Source organism: Mauremys reevesii, linkage group 19, assembly GCF_016161935.1.
Source record: "Mauremys reevesii isolate NIE-2019 linkage group 19, ASM1616193v1, whole genome shotgun sequence".
In the NCBI taxonomy this organism is placed as follows: Eukaryota; Metazoa; Chordata; order Testudines; family Geoemydidae; genus Mauremys; species Mauremys reevesii.
In genome coordinates, this window is record NC_052641.1 from 10,054,157 (window position 1) to 10,077,950 (window position 23,794).

The 23,794-nt window shown below is 43.8% G+C and overlaps 1 protein-coding gene across 2 annotated transcripts in view; it reads left to right on the forward strand.

Annotated features, from left to right (window-relative positions):
- The window catches only part of PAPPA (pappalysin 1), a 452,227-nt gene that overhangs the window by 293,351 nt on the left and 135,082 nt on the right, over positions 1–23,794 (forward strand). For both annotated transcript variants that reach the window (XM_039506691.1, XM_039506690.1), the window contains 4 exons: positions 4,321–4,466; positions 8,957–9,250; positions 14,675–14,867; positions 22,764–22,885. In XM_039506691.1, coding sequence (XP_039362625.1) covers positions 4,321–4,466; positions 8,957–9,250; positions 14,675–14,867; positions 22,764–22,885 — 755 coding nt within the window. The remainder of the gene's footprint in view (positions 1–4,320; positions 4,467–8,956; positions 9,251–14,674; positions 14,868–22,763; positions 22,886–23,794) is intronic.

The following is a 23,794-nucleotide window of genomic DNA, read 5'->3' on the forward strand; positions in this document are numbered from 1 at the left end:
GATAAATACTCCGTGGAATGGAAACAAAGCCCCTCTTACTGATGTCCCCAAAGAGCGTGTCTTCCTCAGTGAGTCAGCGGGGGCTTGGGGACACCCGGCCTTGAGCTATTTTGGAGATGGTGACTTCAGTGACTGGCAAGTAAACTATAACGGAAATGTAAGTCTGTTTTCCATTGGGGTGTCCTCCAGGGAAGGACAGAAAGATCTTGGTGCAGAGCCAGCTCCCCTAAGTTTTTTTTTCTTTTTTGCCCTTCTGGGAATGGAAGCCTTGTCAAGTATGCAAGGAACCCTGCTCACTGAATGTGAGTGCATCGAGTTCGTGAGAGCCGCACGCACACTCCTAAGGAAAGGAGGACTACAGGGAGCAGGCATCCTGCTGAAGTATTCAGTTCCCTACTAGAGTGGGTCAGGAACTTTTCAACAAAACATTTTTTTTTCACCAGAAAATGCCAATTCATCAAAAACCAAACGTTTTTTTTGCAGCAAGGTGTCGGTTTTGACACAGCTTGGCTTGGGAAGCTTTCTCAGGTTCAGTATGACATTTTTGGTGTGAGAGAAAGATCAGGGAAGTTAACCTGGGTCCCTCACATTCCAGAGGAGTGGCTTAACCACCAGACTATTAGCTGTTCTAGGTTTGGGGGCTGTCTGGTTTTGACCACTTATTCCATCTTGGACCTGAGAAACCTTCCCTACAAAAGTGTAGCAGAACTAGAGAGGGGTTCTCTGCCTGATATAGAGCAAGAACTAGAACGTAGTTCTCCAACGGCCCAGATAAATGTCCTACCCACTGAACTATTTGCTTTTCAAAATTTTATTTTATTTTGAAAGGCCTCGGTTTTGTTCTGCATGAGAACAAAACCAAATGTGAAAACCTCAAAATTATTCATGAAATGGAAGTCTTGTTTTCTGGCCAGCCCTATTTCCTAATAAATTATGCTTTATTCTCAATGTTCCCTGACCATGTTGGTCTTAAAACCAAGGGTGATTGTGGTCCAGTAGATTGAGCATAGAACAAGGAGTTCCCAACTTGAGTTCTAAACTTTAACTTGGTGACACACCTTGGGGATCTCTGTGCCTCATTTATCCCATCTGACAAATGGGAACAATGATGCTCCTCCACATTTCATATTTCCTGGCACAGTGGTTAATAACAGGAGGTCATGTGGAGTGGGGCTAGAGAACCAAAAACAAGGGAAAGGGAGTAATATTACTCTTGGCAGGTCTTTAAGGAAATCACATCATTTGCTATGATGGATAATCAGCTGAACATGAGCTCCCAGTGTGATGCTGTGGCCAAAAGGGCTAATACAATCCTTGGCTATATAAACAGAGTAATATCAAGTAAGAGTGGAGAGGTTATATTACCTCTGTATTTGGCATTGATGCGACCACTGCTGGAAAACTGTGTCCAAGTCAGGTATCCATAATTCAAGAAGCATGTTGAATGATTAAAGGATTGGAAAACATACCTTCTAGTGACAGACTCAAGGAGCTCAATCTATTTAGTTTATCAAAGAGAAGGTTAAGGGGTGACTTCATCACATGTTATAAGTACCTTCATGGAGATGAAAAAATTGGATAATGGGCTAGCAGTCAAAGGTATAAAAAGATCCAATGATTGGAAGTTGAAGCTAGACAAATTCAGATTAGAAATAAGGGGCAAATTTTTAATAGTGAGCGTAATTAACCATTGGAACAACTTATCAAGGGTTTTTTTGGTGGAATTTTTTAAATCAAATGGATTTTTTTTTCTGAAAGATCTGCTCTTGTTCAAAGAGGAAATTGATTCAGGGAAGTCCTATGGCCTGTGTTATGCAGCAGGTCAGACTAGATGATCACAGTGGTCCCTTTTGGCCTTATCTATGAATCTGCAAATTTGAATTACTTCTCCAAACTGAGCCAAACCTCTAAAAACTTTTAAACTTTGTAAGACTTTCTGCATGAAAAGAGTTGTGCCAGGGCTGTATCCTTGCAGCCCCCATCAATGGGCTGATTCTGATCTCAGATGAGTTTTACACCAATGTGACACCATTGTCTTGGTTGCAGGGGCAGCTCCAGGCACCAGCGCACCAAGCTATTTCCATTGAAAAAAAGAAGAGGAGTACTTGTGGCACCTTAGAGACTAACAAATTTATTTGGGCATAAGCTTTCGTGGGCTAAAACCCACTTCATCTGAGGCATCTGATGAAGTGGGTAGGGTGACCAGACAGCAAGTGTGAAAAATCAGGACAGGGGATGGGGGTAATAGGAGCCATATAAGAAAAAGACCCAAAACTCAGGACTATCCCTATAAAATCAGAACATCTGGTCACCCTAGAAGTGGATTTTAGCCCACGAAAGCTTATGCCCAAATACATTTGTTAGTCTCTAAGATGCCACAGGTACTCCTCGTTCTTTTTGCTGATACAGACTAACACGGCTACCACTCTGATACCTATTTCCATTGAGTTGTCAGCAGGGCTGACTGGCTAAACTCCTGCGTGTTGGCTTGTTTCTCAGGAGAGCTGGGAAGGGGATAGGGGAGGGTGCATTAAGAAGTAGAATGGGAAGTAGTACATGTAAACCTGGAAGTTTTATATCCTGATTATCGCGTGTATTTTTGACTCCCTACATCCTTTGAGTGCAGTGGAACTAGCTCATTTCTTATAGATTTATTTTGGTGCAGTGCATTTGTTGAGTCTGAGTGTACAATATCTGATACCCTCAGTATTTTCCCATGAGGTACTGGCTGCTTTGCTAATGAGGCATCCAGAGCGGAAAGCAGGTTTGTGTCTTTGTGCCAACACCACCACTTTCAACATCAACTTTTCCCTCGATTTTTTGTTTGTTTCAGTTCTGTTAGAACACTGCCTGATTTCCTCACCCTCCCTTCACCTCCTTACACTACACTCCATTGGGTTAGAGTGTTATGGTACGACGGGAACTTATTGGGTAGCATGGCATATTCTTGGGCAACATCTGTGCCTGTGCCCAGACAAGGCCATTTCACACCTTTCCTGGAATACTCCAAAGGAGAGCTAAAGATTCTCAGAAAAGGCATTGAGTTTGGGGGCTGGGTTTGCCTCCTCAAAGTCGTGTGCTCCTATAACCCTGCAGATATCCCAGAATTTGTGAGGAAATCCCACAGTTCTTGGGGGATCTGAAACAGGCTTGGGGAATTTACTCAATGAACTAGTCCTAATTCTCTCATAGAGCACATCTCCCTCAGAAGCCCTGTTGCCAATGGTTACTAGGCCTACTCCTTCTCCAAGAAGGTAGATGGAAGGGACCAACAACCTGTGGGAGTAGATGCTGGTTCAGTGGAGATGATGCCACGTAGAACAGTTCTCACTTTGCTATCTGCTAAACCCACATAGGCCTGACCACTCAGGGCTTATGTGGGGACAGAAGGAGAGGAAAATGCGCCTGTAACAGCTCAGCTCCCCTCTCCACCCAAACACACACGAATACTAATTCCGTCTTAGAACGCCCACACTCAGGCTAAGTGTGGATTTTCCATTCTGCCATGTAATATAGACAGGCAAGAAACAGGTATCACATAGCTGTCTCCTCTGACAGCACCATAAGCGAGGTCAATTTTTCTTCCCACTTTTCCTGTTTTCTAAATTCTGTCTATAATAACCTCTCAGGAGCTTGCTGCTGAATTGTGTTTCCCTGCCGATCTTATCATCCTCCATTTGTCAAACATTGCTTTGCTTTGCTTCTTTGCAGTGTTTTAATAAATCAAATCTAACCTTGTTGTGTTTACTTCCTTCTCCTTGGCACGCGTATCCTTTTGGATATAGCAACATACTGTAACCAGGGCCCTCAGTCAGGCTTAGACTTTCTGGACCTCAGCATGAACCTCTACCGCTTGGGCTTAAGGAATAACACCAGGAGTTGGTAGCAGTAATAGTCTGTTACCATCTGCTGCTAGAGTGAGGATATGAGACTCCTTGCTGCTGTGTTATGGAAGCAGGAGTATAGGCAGCAGCAACAAATTTAGAGCATGTATACAAGGCAACTGGTTACATAACTGGATTGACCAGCCATAATAGTAATAATAAAAAGGATTCTGCGGCAGTGTCAGGAAGGTAGACAATTCTGGGTATTTACCTTGAGTGTTGTGAGCCTTCATTGATCAATACTTGAGTTGAAATCCCCAGATGAAAGGCTCTATATAAATGCAAATTATTATGCCATATTTAGGATTAGGATGTTAAAATGTTCTCAACTGCTTGCCGTTCATTGGTTCATAAGGATCTCTACCTGGCTTTCAGCGTCCCAGTACTCTGCCAGTGCTGGTAATGCTGTTAGTAATAGTTCATTTATCTGTTTCAGAGCATACTTGGATGTCAACGAACTGAAGAACATACTCAAACTCGATGGATCCACACACCTCAATATCTTCTTTGCTAATTCCTCTGAGGAAGAGCTGGCTGGAGTGGCGACCTGGCCGTGGGACAAGGAAGCCTTGATGCATCTAGGTCAGTCTTAAAAGACTCTGCCCCTTTGCAAAGTTTTCTCAGGGGGAGGAAGAAAGGAAGACAATTATGCATTAAGCCCAGTTCTGATTTCTTATCATTCCACTAATAGTCTTATATAGTCAAGGGAAAAAAAATTCCATAATTCCCAGCTACTGGCTCACAACCAGGAAAATATTAGATTATAAAGCCAAAGCATATTATGGTATTTCTAGATGATGTCAGGCTGAAAATATTTCACCTTTTAAGTGAAGCTACTTTACAGGGCATCAGCCCCATGGGAGCACTTTGCAAAGGAGGTTGTGGGGAGGGCAAGAGGAGAATGCTGGACAGCACTGAATTATTAACCTTTGCCCATTGCAGTATTAACCTTAGCCCATTACCTAGAATGTGCGCAGTGAGTTTTCCTCTTAAAATGCAATGCAGGTTTGTTGTTGTTCTATATCAGTTTGCAAAAAAAGCAAGCTGCAAAATCCCCATGTTTCTAATGTTCAATTGAGTGGAACTGGAGAGAATTTGCTACCCTGCAGCTTGGCCTGTGCATTTCTTAGCTAAGGTTGCTGAATATAGCTGCTATAGCCCCAGGTATCCAGAGGCAGCCACACAACCTAGCAGATGAGTCACTACTTGGATGCTTACAGTGCCAGAGGGGTTGTATCCTTCTGAAATGATGGCTGAGCCTCAAAAGAGACAGAGGGACAGGTTACTTAAGCACCCAAGAGTCTCGATATGCTTATCTGAACTACACAAACCTCCTGGTGGCAGCAAAACTGGACTGGAGATCTCATGAGAACAAAGTTGATCACATTTTCCAGAGCTTCCTGCATCCAGGATCACCTGAAAGCAGCAAATGCAGATTAAGGCAAAATGAACAACAGTGGAGGAAGTAAGTACTGTCATCCAGACTTTTCTGGACTGAGAATAAAATCCAGTTCAGATTAGATGGAGGTTTGGGGGTGGCCATTTGGATCAATTCTGATATTATCCAAGCCAGATCATCTTCAGATTAAGAAAAACAACAAAGAAATGGCAAATGTAAAGTCTCTGTGAGAGATATAGGCAGAGCACAGTGTGTGTGTTCCTTCCTTTGTAACATTCTGCATGTGAACTGAACTACAGAATGCAGGGGCGGCTCCAGACCCCAGGACGCCAAGCACGTGCTTGGGGCGGCATGCCACGGGGGGCGCTCTGCCGGTTGCCAGGAGGGCGGCAGGCGGCTCTGGTGGACCTTTCGCAGGCGTCCCTGCAGAGATTCCGCTGGTCCCGTGGCTCCTGGACCTCCCGCAGGCGTGCCTGTGGATGCTCCACCAGAGCCGCGGGATCAGGGGACCCTCCGCAGGCACGCCTGCAGGAGGTCCACCGGAGCCGCGGGACCAGTGACCGGCAGAGCGCCCCCGCGGCGTGCCGCCTTGGTTGGGGCGGCGAAATGTCTAGAGCCGCCCCTGACAGAACAGCAGCCTCACTGATGGCTGTGCAGTGGTCTGAGAGTCTCCTCTACATTCAAAAGGACAATCCACAGAAAACAGAAGGTTACCACCCTCCCTAGTCAAGCAGTTTGGTTGAAGCTGGCTGCTCCACCACAGGCAACCAGCATTTCATGCAGCACTCATCAAGGTCGCTCATACTACAGAAGGCGGCTAGTTAAGTACCAGTATAGAGTTCCCCCAAGAGTCATCACTCCTACACCATTTCTTACAGTGATTCCTGCTGAGAGAGAGTGGGATTGGAGCAGATGTGAATGCCCCATAGTCAGCATTCCTGTCTCATTCCCTACAGCATGTCCTCTTAGATGAAGCTAGGACTGACACAGCTCAGAGACTTCCTAAGAGCCAGTGCTCCTTCTGTAACTTCTTCCAGGACGGGCTGGGTCTAGTGTAGCTGTGAGTTCCCCTCCACCAACACTCCCACAACATTCTCTGCCATGGCTCTGACAGCCTAAGACTGAAGTAGCCTGGATTGTCCTTAAGAGCCTGGGCCACTACTCCTAGAATGACTCTTGATGGGACTGGAATAGCTCCTAAAGCTCCTACCTCTATAACTGTGGAGAGAGGCCTCTGCTTGGTAAAAAGTCCTTGTAGCACCTCCTGCTGGACCCAGAGAGACGGCGGAGCTCATTTGTAATTTTGATTAGTTGTCCTTTCACTTCTGTAAGGCTGATTGTCAACAGTGTGTCTTAACAAAACAGCTTAAATTCAGCTTCTATGGCTTATTGACCGAATTCATTGACCAGAGGGAGATCTCACTGGAGAGCTAGAAAGCCTTTAACTGACAGTTTGAGGTTGACTCACAGTAAAAGTAATAATAATAATTTCCTGTCTTAACAGCCCTTCCTGCCCCATGCTTGGTTTGTGAGAATTTTATTTTAATCTTTCCTTTCTCACTCTCTCTTTCTCTCTTCCATAAATCCAATATGTATTTAATAAAAAAAATATGAAATATGCTCTGTAGTCCAGATCTAAGTGCTGGAACATAGCTTGCCTGGGTGAGGTAACTATCTTTTCTGTAAAACTACAATTGATTTAGACTCTTGACAGCTATGAAAAATAGACATCTTAAACAAAGGCAAAAATAAAACAACTCTGCCCAGCTGGTTCTCTGCAGTCCAGCTCCAGTGCTCTTTAGCCAGCCTTTATTGTGATTGCATCTCCGACTTTGGGGCATTGCCAAGATTACCAGTGATGGTAGATCCAAAATGTGGGCTTCCTTAGGGGGCTGTCAAAAATGATGTAACAGAGATTCTCTCTGGGTGAAATTCACTCGCCCCACATAGCGCCCAAACACTTAGGGATCTGTGTAGATGTAGTGCATGGAGGATGGGAAGGCGAAGTTCACACGCTTCCCTCAGACAAAGAGCCAGGGTGCTGGGATAGCAGGATCCACCTAAACACCGATCCACAGCCCCTCAGTTTGACTTGTACAAAGCTTGTGCAGAGACTAGTTCTGTGGCATGCAGGAGATGCACAGCCACCCATATAGGACTGCTAGGGGCAGACTCATGGTGCAGCCCCATGCATGACTGAAGCAGTGCAAGCAGATAAAAATGTGTTTCTTTTGCCTTCTCTCTCACATGCTCACTCTCCTCTTTTTTCCCTTCTGCACCCCCCCCCGCACGCACACACTCCCTCTCCTCGCTCATTCACACACACCCCTTTATTGTTGCAACAAGAGTCAACGAATGGATGAGCATGAATAGAATCTGTGGTGTGTCATAACTTAGTGATCTCATCCTCACAGTGCTACAGCCTCTGATAAAATTCCTCCTGCCAAACCCTTTTGCTCCTCATGTTCTCTAACTGAACAGTGCATCACATCCACTTTTTCTTTTGCCAGTGTTCTTTCATAAAACAGTTTTCCTTTACCTGAGTAAGGCACCAGCAATGTAGGTAAACACTTTAAAATAAAAAGGCTTGTGAAAAGCCGAGTTTAACAAACTAAGGAAAGAAAATATGGAACTTCTCACTAACTCCAAACGTAGCGGAAGCCCGGCTAAAAAATAAAATGCCAACCATTACTTCAGTATGCTGCTGAACCTTCCTAACCTACCATTTACTTATCTACACGTGCCATAATTCACATGCAAAACCTGATCACCACTCACTTCTCTGCACAGATTTAATATCCAAGCTAATAAGTTATCACATTACTAAAATTTCCGGGTTTTTACACATTAGATTCCAGATTTTACTAGTGTAATATGCAGTACTTTTTTCAGAAAATTAAAATTAGAGTGGCTAATAAATGAGCAGAGTATATTTCATCTGATATTTTCAAAGCTGCCTAGATGATTGGGACAACCAATTCCAGTTGATTTTAAAGCCTCACCCTTTGTAATGTGGACTATCCACACTTTTTTGTCCAGTTATTAATTTGCAGATATCAGCAATAAGCAACATGCCTCCTAGACTTTAACCCGACTTAGCGGGGTTCTACCAGCTATGTCTTTATCCCATGTGAACAATGCACTGTGCATGTTCTAGGTATATTTTGTTTACCTGTCAGCATCGTATGTATTGTTTACAATCTGGAATGAAGAGCCATTGTATGTGAACATACTGGGCCAAATTCAGCTGTGGTGTAAGCTGCTGCAAATCTATTGATTTTAGTGGGATTTTTGCCTGAGTGTCTGGTCCAATGCCCACTAAATCCAATGGAAAAACTCGCATTGACATCAGTGGATTCTTGGATCAGGAAGTCAGAACTGGTTCCTTGGTTTCTCATCCTTTCAGTCCTTTAGCATGCCACTTTCACGTAAGCCCTTTGACTAGGATCTTGCAACTCCAGCATGCTTGGCAGAACTCTTTAGTGTCTGTTCCTGCAAAAGGCAGAACACTGCATGTGGGGTGCAGAACTCTGAGCTCCAGGCTCAGCACCCAGAAGACTCAGATGCACAGTGAGGTTATAGGTCCTTTGGTACATTCTCCACTCCCCCCGTCCCCTCTGATGTTCCAAGATAAATGAGACAAAAGCAATAGCTTCTCATTTTCTCCATGCAGGTGGCATCGTGCTGAACCCTTCCTTCTACGGCATCCCTGGCCACACACACACAATGATCCATGAAATCGGGCACAGCCTGGGGCTCTATCATGTCTTCCGGGGAATCTCTGAGATCCTCTCCTGCAGTGACCCGTGCATGGAAACCGAGCCCTCCTTTGAGACTGGAGACCTCTGCGGCGACACCAACCCTGCTCCAAAGCACAAACTGTGTGGGGATCCTGGACCTGGCAATGACACGTGCGGTTTTCACAGTTTCCTAAACACACCGTACAGCAACTTCATGAGCTATGCAGGTACTCAGGCTTTGCCAGAGGTGTCTGTGATAGAAGAGGGAGGCAGAGAGGGAGGTTTGATTTTTAACCTTCTGGTGCAGATGAAACATTATCCCAAGGTCATTCATTGTTCGAATGACACTTTTCACATCTAGATATGGAGATTCAGTCTGGGACTTCCAAAGTGAGGTAGGCAACCAGTTCCTCTTTAATTTCAGTGGAGCTTGGGTTCCTTTTGTCTCCTTTGAAAATCCCAGCCTTGGAGATTGTCTCCCCATCCCTTATGGAAATAATGGATGTCAGAGGGATATTCATACCACCCATGTTGCTGGAGGAGTGTGAGATGGATAGATAATCAGACCCTGTTCATCCTCCTTGGGGTGTGCTCTAGTACCATTTGCTGGTTGTCTGAGCAACCCGTATGAGTTTGGTTTGGCTCAGGTGTTAGCGCTCTCATCTCTGGGTGACACCAGAAGTTCAAGTCCTATATCATGAGCTGGGCTCTGTGCTGACATTGCAATATAGCACTAGGAGGGAGTGCTTATCCTTCAGATAAGACACAGGGGTAGGATCCCTGCCCCTCTCCCTTGGAAGTACAATGGGCAGTGAAGAATTCCATGTTGTTTTGGGAAGAAGGTAGGAGATAGCTACTGATGGATTGACAGCATTCCCTCTTTGATTGGGTACTAGGGCCTGATTCTCAGTTGCAGTAAGGCTCTTTTACATCACCCTGGCAGGATAAAGGTGTCTTAAAGTGAGTGTAAACTATTATTAAGGCTAAGATTTTTGTCATGGAAGTCACAGAATTCGTGACTTCCAGAGACCTCCGTGACATTTTTGCTTCAGCTCCGGGGCAGCGGAACTGGAGCAGTCAGCAGGCAGGTCCCCCCTACAACTCCCAGATGCTGCAGGGCGCAGGGGGACCCCACAACCCTGAGACACCACCATGGGCGGCAGGGACTCCTGCAGCCCCAAGTGACTGCCGGCAGGGGGACCCCACAGCCCCAAGCTGCAGCTGCATGGGCGGCGAGGGGGACCCTGCAGCTCCCAGTCTCGCAGGCAGTGGAGGGGTCCCCGTAACTCCCAGCTGCCATGGACAGACCCCACAGCTCCAAGCTGCTGCCGGTGGCAGAGGGGACCCCGCACTCTCAGCCATCATGGGTGGGGGAACCCTGGCGCCCCAGCATCGGTGGGTGCTGGACTCTCTTCCCTCCCCATTTTCTCATAGTTATTAAGTCAGGGACAGGTCACAGGCTTCTGTGACTCATAGTTATTAAGTCAGGGACAGGTCACGGGCTTCTGTGAATTTTTGGATATTGCCCACGACCTGTCCATGACTTTTACTAAAAATAACGGTGACAAAATCTTAGCCTTAACTATTACATATACAGCCACTTTAAGGTGCCTTTGCAGAGAAGGCAGAAACACAGATTGTCCGTGCAAAGTGCCATATGAGTCCTAATATATCTGTAGAGAAGCAAGTGATTAATATTATCCAGGGGCAGAGGCTGAGTTGATTTATAACACAGCTGTAAATATACCCTGGATGCTACCGGATCTAATGGGTGTGGCTGCTTCTCTTATTTTCCCACTCCTGGTTTCAAGGACAAGTATACACACAGCGACCTAGCTTTTTAGTATATGCTGTGCACTTCTCGTGATTTGGCCTGTATACTAACATTGTCATTATGCAGATATACAGATTACAGCCGGAAACTATTCCTGCCCACTAAATTCCTATGATAATCTCACACCTACATGTAGATGCCACCTGTTACACTCCTCCCATCAATGTGTTTGTGTGTGTGGACAAAGGTGGAAGATTTGAGGTGGGGCCGGAATGTTTCAACATGCAGAGAGCTCTTCTGTCTGGAGGGATCCTGCCTCGCCAGCTCTCTCCACAGATTTGACACAGCCAGGCAGGACACCGAGATACCTATCTGCTAGTGAGAACTAAAGAGGTGCTGGTGTTGTGAACAAAAGCGACTATTTATTCTTGTAAAATTAAGTGAAGCAACACGATAGGCATCTCTAGAGCTCATGCATGAATCTGTTTGCTTTTCTGTTGTTCCCAGTGGAATAAAAGTCATATCAGGATATCATATCACTGTGGAAATACCTTTGAAGCCTCTAGGCTGAGGTCATACAGCTCTGAACGACTGACTTTCTCTCTTTCTCATATCTGTATTGGTCTGTCTATCTTATCTGTTTCTTACTTTGTCTCTATAGGATGTACCCATACAGGCAATCTCCTATCTCTCTAGAATTCAGGGGATCTAGAGGGCGGGGGTGATTTGCATTGTCTTGCCTGTCAAACAGAGTCATGTAGTCTCCATGTAAACAAAACATTGCTTCCTTAGGGCCACTCCCGTTGAAGTCAGTAGGAGTTCTGCCTCTGACTTCAATGAGAGCAGAAGTCCTAATGAAGCCTGTTTCATTTCTCTGGTCATTATATCATCTGTGGATTTGTGAGCCTTTCCTGAATGCTAATGATTCTCTCTCTCCCCTCCCCCAAAAGAGCAGCTTAGGCTGGCGTTTAGAGAGACACTTGAGCTGCAGCATAGACTGCATGTCATCTTCCTCCTCTGCCATTGTTTCTAGGGTTGAGTCCTAGCTATATTTTATTGTTCCTTTATGGTGGCTATTCAAAGCCTTTTGTGCACTTTGGGGCTTCCCTGAGGAATATTTATGGCTCTTACAGGATGTTCAGGGACGGACTGTCAATAATTATTGAGGAAATCCAAGGATTAAAGCAGCTCCTTGCATGCACACAGCAGCGTTGAGCTGGCAACTGGGATTTGATAGATATTTACAAACCAACTGCACCTGCTCAGTTTGTTTGTTTCTTTGACGAGGGGGAGTTAGTTACTCTGGGGAATTAGCAAAGGAGATGCATTGGAGACCATCCTAGCTGCATTAATTCCTGCAACGCATCTCCTGGAAGGGCTTGGGGCTGGAATTCGAAGCATTGGTTCCAACCAAAGCACCCTCCTTGTGCCGTTGCTGGACAATGAGGTGGGAAGGACCCCACTAAGCCAGCGAGTTCACTTTTTCTTTAGAACATTTTCATGTTCTCTCATTCCTCTTGTGCTCCACGATGCTTAGAACTGAAGGCATCTTGGCTCCTACAAATAAATATAACTAATCCCCAAAATAGCAAACCTATTCAAATAACCAAGCAAGCAACCAAACTGGCCTCAGTAACCCATCACCCACACAAAAACGAATGCACAAGAGCTGTGTAAAATCATTATTGTTATTTGTATTACAATCATGCCCAAAGGCACCATATGAGAGTGAAGCCTTGTTATGCTATGTACAGTCTATACACATAGACTATAGTAAGTAAGGTGACCAGATAGCAAGTGTGAAAAATCAGGACGGGGGGTGGGGGTAATAAGAGCCTATATAAGAAAAAGACCCAAAAATCGGGACATCTGGTCACCCTAATAGTAAGACACAGTCCTTGTTCCCAAGAGCTTTCAATCTAAACAGAGACGGCAAGGATAGAGATTAAGGTACTAGTCTGGGAGCTGTAAGATCTTCAATTCCCTGCTCCACCAGAGACTTCCTCTGGGACCTTGGGCAACTCATTTAGTCTCCCTGTGTATCTGTAAAATGGGTAGATATAAATCCCTATCTCTTAGCGGTGTTATGAAGAGGAATACCCTATAATTTGGGGGGGAACTCAGATACTATCATAACAGGGGCCATGTAAGTGCCTACGATAGCTAGGTAGATAATTATCTCCATTTATGCATGGGGAAAAGCAGATGAAGTGATTTGCCCAGGGTCACCCTGGAAATCTGTGACAGAGCCAGGCTGTAAAAAAAATGGAATGTTCCTGTCACCAGAAATGTCAGCATTTCAAGATGACTTTCCATTCTGATTCTGAACAGTAAGTTGAAATGTCAAAAAATTCTCATGAGATGAAACGTTTTGAAAAGTTTCAAATCAAGGATCAAAATGCCAAATTTTGACATTATTAACATGCTGAAATGAAATGTTTCATTCTGAATGGACATTTTAAAATGAAATTTGATTTTAAATAGACATTTCAAAACTCAACAGAATTTTTTGTTTGTATTCCCTTGACTGGATTTATTTAAAAATCATTTAATTTGATCTTTTCCTGTGAAAAAATGCTGATAGTTACTGATGGAGGAAAAAAAATTGGTTAAAAAAATTTGGCTAGTTCTTTTGAATACAGATTTCCTGAGTTCCAGCTCAGTGCGGAACCCACAAGAGCATCCTTCATAGATTTACAGAGTTTAAGGCCAAAAAGGACCATTAGATCATCTAGTCTGAACTCCTGTATATAACAGGGCGTTACATTTCCCCACTTACCCCTGTTGTGAGCCCAGTAACTTGTGTCTGACTAAAACCTATCTTCCAGAAAGGCATCCAGTCTTGATCTGAAGACATCAAAAGATTTCATAAATGGTCAGATGACAAAACTGAGCCTGGTTTTATACTGTGCTAGGTTCCCGGAAAATTCATTTCCATGCTCACAACCATCTGCTCACCTCAAACTTTCTCCTACCCAGCCTCAACCCATCACTACTGCAGACTCGGGACCCCGCTATTTACTATTGCCAACTGGCTTGTGGGTAGTGGCGGTCTCTTGTGCATCGCCTACTGCCTTCTGGGTCTCTGAGGGGTGACAAGTGGCTGATCCTGCATTTTCTACCTTTGGAGAGAGGGGCAATTAGACTCACTTATCCCAGTTATCTTTGGAGAGGCCAAGAAGCAGCTTGACACCCACTCCTTCACTTTCACGGGGGATAGAGGGTGAGAGAGAACCTCCATCTTTTGGTGCAAGTGGTTCTGTATTTCCACAGAGGCATGCCATACTCCCTTGTTACCCCCCTAGGCCTTATGGGGCATTACCTTCCGTGAGGCTTAGTGCAGAGCCAGCCGTGGTGGGAAAGGGAGGACATGGAGGAGGATGTGTGGAGAGCCAGTCCAATCAGAAAGGGAGCTAAAGAAGAAACGGAGGCGGGATAAGGAAGGCGTGGGGGAGAGTCATGCACTGAATTGCGCTTTCGTTCCATTCCCTGCTCATATTTCCTTAAAGACAAAATCTTTTTCCGCTTTCAGAGATTCAGGTGTAGCCCCAGCTCTGACCAGAAGGTGCTGCACTCAGGCTTTCTGGCTCCTTTCATACCTCTATGCATCACTGCCCCCCTTAGGGTGACCTTCAGGATCTCCTTGTGTGCCCCAAGCCATAGCAAGAGAGAAGGGCTGTTGTTGTTGGTTTTTTTTTTCTTCTGTGTCTTTTCACCTGTCTCCAGAAGTGATGACTGCACTAATTTGTTCACAGGCCATTAACTCCGGAGAGCAGGGAGAGCCCATCCTGACATCTGCAAGGAGCTTGGGAGCTCATGTTCACCACATCATAATTCTCTCCTCTCCCTCCTTATCTCTCGCTTTGTTGGTTTTCAGACGATGACTGCACCAATTCCTTCACGCCCAATCAGATGGCAAGAATGCACTGCTACTTGGATCTGGTGTACCAGAGCTGGCAGCCTGTCAAGAAGCCCGCTCCAATTGCCATTGCCCCGCAGATCGTGGACCGAACTTCGAACTCCATCACTCTGGAGTGGTTTCCTCCCGTTGACGGTCATTTCTTTGAAAGGTGATCACGAGCTTTGATGTGCTGCAGCACTTAACCTGAAAGAGTCAGGGGAAGCAAGCATGGAAGCAACCAGACGCCCTAGTTCAGGAAAGCAGTTAAGCATGTGCTTAAGTGCTGTCCTGAATAGAGATGCTTTCCTGAATTAGAGCTAGAATCAATAGCTTATTGATCTATTTTCACCATCTCTATCAGTCCCTTTGTTCCTTTATTGGGCTGGAGCATTCTCTCTAGGTCCTTTGATGGGGCATTTAAAGAGCAAACCTCCTCCACATTTTATCTCAAGAAGCGATTCTGGGTTTGCGATCTCTGTTATTGCTGCTCATTCAGAAATAGATACTCACAAACAGCCCTATTATCTTCGCCTCGGAGGGCAAGCCCTTCCTACTCCCACGTGCAAAACAGGCAAATCCTGCCTGTGCTTCCTTGCTTCAGAGCTCAGATCCACTAGACAAGAGGGCAGCGGTGTTTGGGAGAGCACGCCCCCTCTGCTGTGCACAGTAGCAGAGCAGGTGGAAATGGAGCACAGAGCCGGAAGATCCTTGCTCCTCTCTGCTCTGCAACATTCCGAAATGACCAGTAAGGCTACTTTGCAGAACATCTCAGCAGCCACACTACCGCTAGGAGGGTGGATTCTTTTCCCCACCCCACAGAACAATTAGACAGTGCACAGACCAGTTGCTCAGGCTTGTAAGTGGCATGCATGATTTGCCCCTATAAGCCTGGGGTGTGCATTTTGCTATCTATCAAGTAGAACCTGTATAGAAGAGGGCGTGTGCATATGCAGCGAGCTGCATGTCGTCAGTACAGAACCAAGATTGATGCAATGTCATGGATGATCATTTCAACACGTAACAGTCAGGCAGTTCATAGTTACAGCAAGCGTAACTCAGCCCTCCACAGCTCTCGACTTGCCCAAGCCATCTTTCCTGTCTACACTTCTGGTTTTGGTCATGGAGCATCCTTTCCCCACCACAGGTAGCAGGGAAAAGCTTTGGCAGCTCCCCATTGCTAGCACCTTCCCGCTACAGCAGTGGGGGAAGGTTCTATCAGCTCCTCGCTGCTGGAGCTCTTCTTCTCCGTGGGGAAAAACTCCAGCAGTGGGGAAAGGCTCTGGCGGGAGGGAGGCAGCGGGGAAAGGATGAGCCTTTCCCTGCTGCCTCCCTCCTGCCAGAGCCTTTCACTGACCCATGTAGCTACAGGCTGCAGTGTGGACGCAGCTTGCTTGCTTTTCACTGCGGTGGGTAGCTACCAATACCCACTGACAGAAGTGGTGTGTAGTGTAGACGTAGCCTCAAGGTGTATGCCATTAACATATATTTCTATGCAAATTGGCTGAGTGGTGGTAGCCATGGGAAGCCTAACTGAACTTCCTCCCACAGACTCAGTCTTAGCATTACCGTAACCATGCCAAAATAATACAATGCCAAATGCTGGGACTGGACAACAGGAGACTGATCACCTGTTCTGTTCATTCCCTCTGAAGCATCTGGCACTGGTCACTGTCAGAGACAGGATACTAGGCTAGGTGGCCATTGGTCTGATCCAATGTGGCCATTCTTTTGTAATAACATACTTTTTTTGCATTGAATTTCCATGGTTTTTTTTTTTTATAAAAGAGAAAACTTTATTGAGCTCCCATTGGAACCAATGCAATCTGAAGTGTATGAGGCTGAATGTGCAGCATTCCAGATATGAGCATATCAGTACATGAATATCTATCTCAACACCCATATTTATTTAAAGGAAAGCACCTTAAAATATGGGGCATTCACTGGATGTAATTCTCCCCTCTCTTAGAGCATCAGTACAAGAACTGTGCACCATTTAAGACTCACTTACACTCTATTTTGTGGCTATAAGTGGTGTATAGGGATGGTTCTGACCCTCTGTGCAAAAAGAGTGAATTTCACGCTTTCTGCACAGTAATGCAGGAAATGTCATGTCATATCAGATCAATATCTGATCCAGAGGGTTTTAGATCACATTTATTTTGCTTGTACTTTTGTAAACTCTCCGTTACTTCAATTGTAGTTTTGCAGCAAGACAAACTGCTTTGACAATGTATTTCTGAAAATGTATAGGATCTTATATGAATCATTGAGACTTCTCAGTCAGTTTTAGTCTATATTCATCATGAAAAGGGTAAATTAAGCTTCCCCAATATGCATTTAATTTAGATTTCATAAGGAAGTTATTGTATGTTAAATAAATACCATCTGACTGTTAAAAACATATTGATACAGCATTAATTGTTATGTAACAAAATATGTCACTATTACACATTTCTTAAACTTCATCAGTATGTTTTTAATAACTCATAGCTAGTTGGTGCTTAAATGACACACAATGGATAGCCTGTTAGTCTGGAAAGTCATAACAAAGTTATCATATATTAAATAAATACTGATTTCTTAGAAACATATCCTTTGGGGCTTGACATTTATGTGATCAATATTACTATAGATAGTTAAAGAGACATTGTCAAGTAGCCTAGGTCCAATTTTTCATCTTTTAAAAATTTCCCACCCTAATATAAAGATTAGTGTTTCTGTGACCCTTTTAAAAAATAGATTTTGCTACAATCATTTTGTTTTTCTTAAAAGTAAATACTACTTCTTATATGTTGAGTAAACCCAACACAGTTGTGCCGTCAGAGGGCCCAATCCTATTCCTGCTTACAAATATGCTTAACTTTAAGTACCAAAGATGAGCACATGTAAGCATTTGTGGGTTCTGAGGCATAATGAAAGAGAACTAGGAGGTGAGGCTGGTCATAGTCTTATCTGTGTGGGAAAGGGCTGTCATGAAGGGCTTTTTTCTCACAGCATAAATCATGGGCCAAATCGTGCTTCCTTTGCTGAAATGAGTAGAACATTCACTTCAATGGGACTTCTCATGTAAATTTCAGGAGACTGATTCTCCACTGCTATGCACCTTGGGCCCACTGAGACCCCTTTTACATTGCTCTGGCAGCATAAAGGGGCCTTCAAGTGAGCGTAAATATAATTTATGCTCACCTTAAGTCCCTCATACACTGTCAGAGCAGTATAAGGTAGCCTCAGTCTAAATGAGAATCAGGCCCATAAAACCTAGCCATATATTATCAAAGAACAGAGGGCATGTTATGCTGCTGTAATGGAGGCCACTAGGTCTCATAAGCTTGATGAGACACAAAGCATGACACCAAGGTGTCTTTTAGGATAAATTTTAGTGTAAATTCATATTGCCATCTCTTGTGATTTTGTCACAAGTCTTGCAATAGTCATTGTTTTTCTTAAAGGCCCAGCTTCTGGAGTCAGGTGATTACATGAGAATCTTAGCTTTCATTTAAAAAAAAAGGTATGTTTCTGTCCCTCATGGTTGCAGATAAAAGCTTGAAAATGTGATCCCTAAAGGCTCAAAAACAGAAGGAAAATAAAAAGAACCAGAAACGGATTAATCTAATTATTTTGGGAGCCTTGATCTGTGATTTTTAGAAAGCTTTGAGTTGGTGACACTGTGTTCTTATTTTTCTGTAATATGTGTGGAGAGGAAAGGGTTATTTATTCATAACAAATGGCCAGTGCACCTCAGCAAACATAGTTGTACCAAATACCTACGCTATTGGTACACTCAGTCAATCAAATGACTCCATAGGTAGGTATTTTATGTAGTGTGTGGCTAGTATGCCATACTAGGGTGAAATTTTTATGCCTGTCCCTAAATTCTAGTAGGTTACTGAGCCCCTAAGTCTTTTAACACTCAAATCTGTGGGTAAATAGTGCCTCCCAGTCACGTGGGTCTAGAATAGAGCTATGTGAAATTTTGGGGATGAAACATATTCAGGTCAACCAAAACATGCTGTGAATTGTGTTGAATTTGCCCATTTTTTTATCCAGAAAATAAAGGGCAAAAAAACTCCAAAAAAAATTCTAATTTTGTAGTTTTGATATTTTCAAAAGGAAACATTTTGGGTTGTTTTATTTGAAATTACTTTTAATTTTGAATTTTACTTCCATTTTTTTTTAAAAGAAGTTTTAGGTCAAGCTAAACATTTCAATTGTCCTGAAACATTTTTTTTTTTTTACTTTTTTTGTTTCACCAAAAAAATGGGGAAAAAAATTGATTTTGTAACAACCCAAACTGAAATATTCACACAGCTCTGATCTGGAGTACCTGTGATCCATGTATTCTGCAGAGAAGGCTTGTCTCATGGAATAAAAGCATTACCAGAGTCTGATGTCAAACATATGTGTTTAAAATAATACTAATAATAAAAATAAAAAAGAGGAAACAAAGGGGGAGAGAGAAACCCTGTTCATTTCCTGACTGTCTCAGACCTATTTTAATCTTGTTGTTATCAAGCGTCCATTCGTGGGGCTACTGCTTGATATGCACAGTTTGAATATAAACAGTTATTGTTATGGGGCTGTGTCGTGTGGCCTGCTTAGGCAAGAGCGCACTGAGTGCATCTGATCTTCCAACTCTTCATCAAGGCAACTGCATTAATTTCCATGGAGCTGATGATATCTCATTCTTTGCAATACAGTATTTCATGCAGCACAATTTCTAGATCTAGATAACTGGGGGCTTTTTTGTTTGTTTGTTTGTTTGCTTGCTTTAATCACCCTTGAAAGTTTCAGTGTCTCCAAGGACATGCAAGAGATTCTGAACTCCAAGTGAGATATATAGGTGTTTTTATCTTCAAAAACTTTAATCTGGATGGAGCCAGCCATGGCAGGAGAGAATGGCATTTCTCTACTGTTCACTGTTTGGTTGCAAATTCATCTTAAATAGGCTGCGATGAGGTTTGTCTCAGTATAAGCTACCGAACCCATTGCACTGAAAAGTATAATTATGGGAGCATGTCACTTCTAGGCCATAAACTTCATACACTGAAATGTGCCCAATACTTGGTTTCTCCAAAAACAAGGAGGGCTAGATTTTCCATTACCCTGCACTCATGTGCACCCAGTCTATCTGTATAAATTATTGCATATATAACTTACTGTCATTCTGAATTAGTAACATTTTAAACCCACTGTGTCCTCATTTGCAGGGTAGTGGAGAATCTGGCTGGGAGAGTCACAAACCTGTAAGAGCAAACCCTTAATCAGTTCTGACGCCCATGTCTGCATACAGGATTTGTGTGCCCACATGTGCATGATTCAACAACCCGAAAGCTTTAACCCAGAGTGTAACACTCCTTTTGAACCAGTGGAGTTATGCCGGGGCTGAGTTTTGCTCCCAGTTTGGAAAAGTAAGAGGAGAACATCTGCTCACAGCCTTTTCCACATGATGCTTCTTGTGATTTCTCTTACCTCCAAGTCATTGCTGAGAAAGGGAAATGTTTGTCTGTAAGCCTACTGCTTTTTCCACCATGACAGCCTATGATGAAACTATAGCTGCTCATTTGAGTAAAAAGCAGTCCTAAATGTGGAAACTTGGATTTCCATGCCCTGTGTTCCTCCAGGAGCAAGTGCTAGTGCAGGAGTTTCTTTGTAGAGAGACTGAGAACTATTAGCTATTAGGGGCTAATAAACAAATTACTATTAGGGTCTAAAACAAATGCATGACGATAATTCTGCGTTTCACTTACTTAGTATCTTTCATCCTAGGATCTTAAAGCATTTTACAAATGTTAATTAGTTGAGCCCTATTATTTACTCAAACCATGACTAACTCAATAGTTAACACGTCCTATGAAATAGTTTAGTGGAGTTAACCAGTGTGTTGGTCTCTATAAGGGTACGTCTACACTACCCACTGGATCGGCGGGTAGCAATCTATCGAGGATCGATTTATTTTGTGTAGATACGATAAATCGATCCCCGATCGTGTTCCCGTCGACTGCTGAACTCCAGCAGTGCGAGAGGCAGAAGCAAAGTCAACAGGGGAGCCACGGCCATTGATCCAGCGCCGTGAGGATGCGAAGTAAGTAATTGTAATTCGATCTAAGATACATCGACTTCAGCTATGCTATTCTTGTAGCTGAAGTTGCATATTTTAGATTGATCCTCCTCCCCCAGTGCAGACCAGACCTTAAAGTCACATGATATTGTTCTGCTCCCTGAATGGGTGGTCAACTTTTTTTTGAATGGAAGACCCACAAATGATGAAAGCAGGTAACACATCATAGAATAATAGAAGTGTAGGACTGGAATGGACCTCAGTAGGTCATCGAGTCCAGTACCCTGCACTCAAGGCAGGACTATGTAATAACTAGATGGTTCCTGACAGGTCTTTGCCTAACCCATTCTTAAAAACCTCCAGTGACAGAGATTCCACAACCTCCCTAGGCAATTTGTTCCAGTGCTTAACTACCCTGTCTGGAAGTTTTTCCTAATGTCCAACCTAAACCTCCCTTGCTGCAATTTAAGCCTATTGCTTCTTGTCCTAGCCTCAGAAATTAATGACAACAATTGTTCACCCTCCTCCTTGTAACAACCTTATATGTACTTGAGAACTGTAATCATGTCTCCCCTCACTCTCCTTTTTTCAACACTAAACAAACCCATTTTTTTTTCAATCTTCCCTCATAGGTCGTGTTTTCTAGACCAGTGTTTCTCAACAATCAGTCCATGGACCAGCACCGGTCCCTGAGATCTCCCTGACACAGATTAGGAAGGCAGCAAGCTGGTCCCTGGTATCAAAAAAGGTTGAGAAACACTGTTCTAGACCTCTAATCATTTTTATTGCTCTCATTTGGACTTTCTCCAATTTGTCCACATCTTTCCTGTATGTGGCACCCAGAACTGGACGCACTACTGCAGCTGAGACCTTATCAGCATGGAGTAGAGCAGAAGAATTACCAGTACTTTTCGTGTCTTGCTTTCAACACTCCTGCTAATACGTCCCAGAATGATGTTTGCTTTTTTTGCAACAGTGTTACGCTATTGACTTACATTTAACTTGTGATACACTATAACCCCCAGATCCCTTTCCACAGTACTCCTTAGGCAGACATTTCCAATTTTGTATTTTTACAGTGTATTGTTCCTTCCTAACTGGAGTACTTTGCATTTTTCCTTATTGAATTTCATCCTGTTTGGATTCAGCCATTTGTCCAGATCATTTTGAATTTTAATCCTACCCTCCGACCTCGCAGTCCCTCTGAGCTTGGTATCGTCCACAAACTCTATAAACGTAATCTCTCTATGCCACATCTTTGAATGGATAGTCCATTTGTGCCAAAATTTGTGATCCCTTCATGATCTGCAAACACTTTTCAAAAATACTTCCAAATGAATAAGGGCCAGAGGCATTGCAAACTGCCGGGCAGGCCAGATCTTCAGCTGGTGCAAATCAGTATCGCTTTATTGAAGTCAGTGGAGGTACGCCAATTTACACCCGTTGAGGTTCTGGCCCTGTGCGCTTTTTAGTAAAAATATCTGTGAATCAGTGAAGTCGGTTTGTTGTTTGTTTTTTTCCCATACTCTACCAGCTTTGCTCACAGAACCTTCTTCAGGTAGCTGTTATTAACCATATTTTACAGATGGGGAAAGTACAGCAGCAGAAGTGCCTTACCTAATGTCATGCATGAAGTCCATGACAGAGCCAGGAATGGAACTGAACTCTCCTGCTGCCTATTTCTCTGCTTTAGCGACTAGACAGGGTTTTCTTTCATTGGAGTTTGATCCAGTTGTAGCGAAGAAAAAATAAATAACCCAGCATGGTTTTACAAGTTGCTGTCATTTCATATTCTGTACTCATTTTAAAAACACAGATGCAGTCTTCACAGGCTATTAGCTGAACCCTACAGAAGGTCATGCTGCAAAGTGCTGCTTGCCAATGCCCTAAGAAAAGGGGGTTAAGTGGAATTGAATTCTAAGTCTTGTGGCTTTTAGTATTGTAGGAGAAGCAGCTCATTCAGCTGTTACTAAGTTGATGTGTTCTCCTGTTTTCCTGGCTTCCTAGAGAAGTGGGATCAGCATGCGATCTGTGTACAGAAGGAAGAGTCCTGGTGCAATATGCCTTCGGTGCCTCTTCACCAATGCCATGTGATCCATCTGGGCACTGGAGTCCACGGGAAGCAGAAGGTAAGTCGGAGGGAGGGATGGCTCTGCCACGGAAGGGAAAAGGTGGGGGATGGGGGGAAACACTGGAGATGGGAAAGAAGGGAGAACAACAGAGAGGTAGAAAGGGGCAAAATGAGGAAGAGAGGAGGTTAACTCTGGTTATCTTTTCATGTGGTATGAATGAAAATAAAGGGCAGAGAAGCACACAGGACCAGCTTCTGCCATGGCATAGCTCATTAGCTGAAATCTGTGTGCTCAGACATACCTGTACAGCTCCCAGTTCAGTCAGTGGGAGCTGAGCATGAATTTCTGAAAGCAGAACTGTGCCAAGAAACCGTGACTAATCTGATTTGTAATGTGAAGTGAAAGAGATGCCGGCAGAGAGGCCTGTTTACTCTAACCCTCAAAAATGCAATGTTTCATTTTATTTATGAGGCCCAGATTCTACCACCTTTACTCGCATTGGGTAGTACCTTAGTCCAGGAGTAGCCTCATTGAAAGCAGTGGGGACTACTTGCAGAGCAAAGTACTCAGCAGTAGGAATAAGGGAGGCAAAATCACTTCCTTGATTAATTAATGAACTGCTTGATTAATTTCAATGTATCACAAATGGCAAGTGCTGACTTATGGGTGTTACTGTGAATAGTCCTGCTTAGCAATTAATGCCAAGAAATTTTAAAAAAACCCAACAACACAGCACAAGTTTAAATGTTTGCCTGCTGGTTATGCAGTGTTAGCTCAACAAGGTGAGAAAAAGCTTGGGAGAGTTGATTCCCTGCTCAGTTACACCCAATTTACATGGGGTAGCTCTGTCCATTTCAATGGAGTTATACCAGTGTAGAACTGATTTAAGACAATGGAGAATTGGGCCCCAGATTTTTATAATCCACCTTCCTAGTGTATCTTAATATAGGATCCTTCACTGGTTTC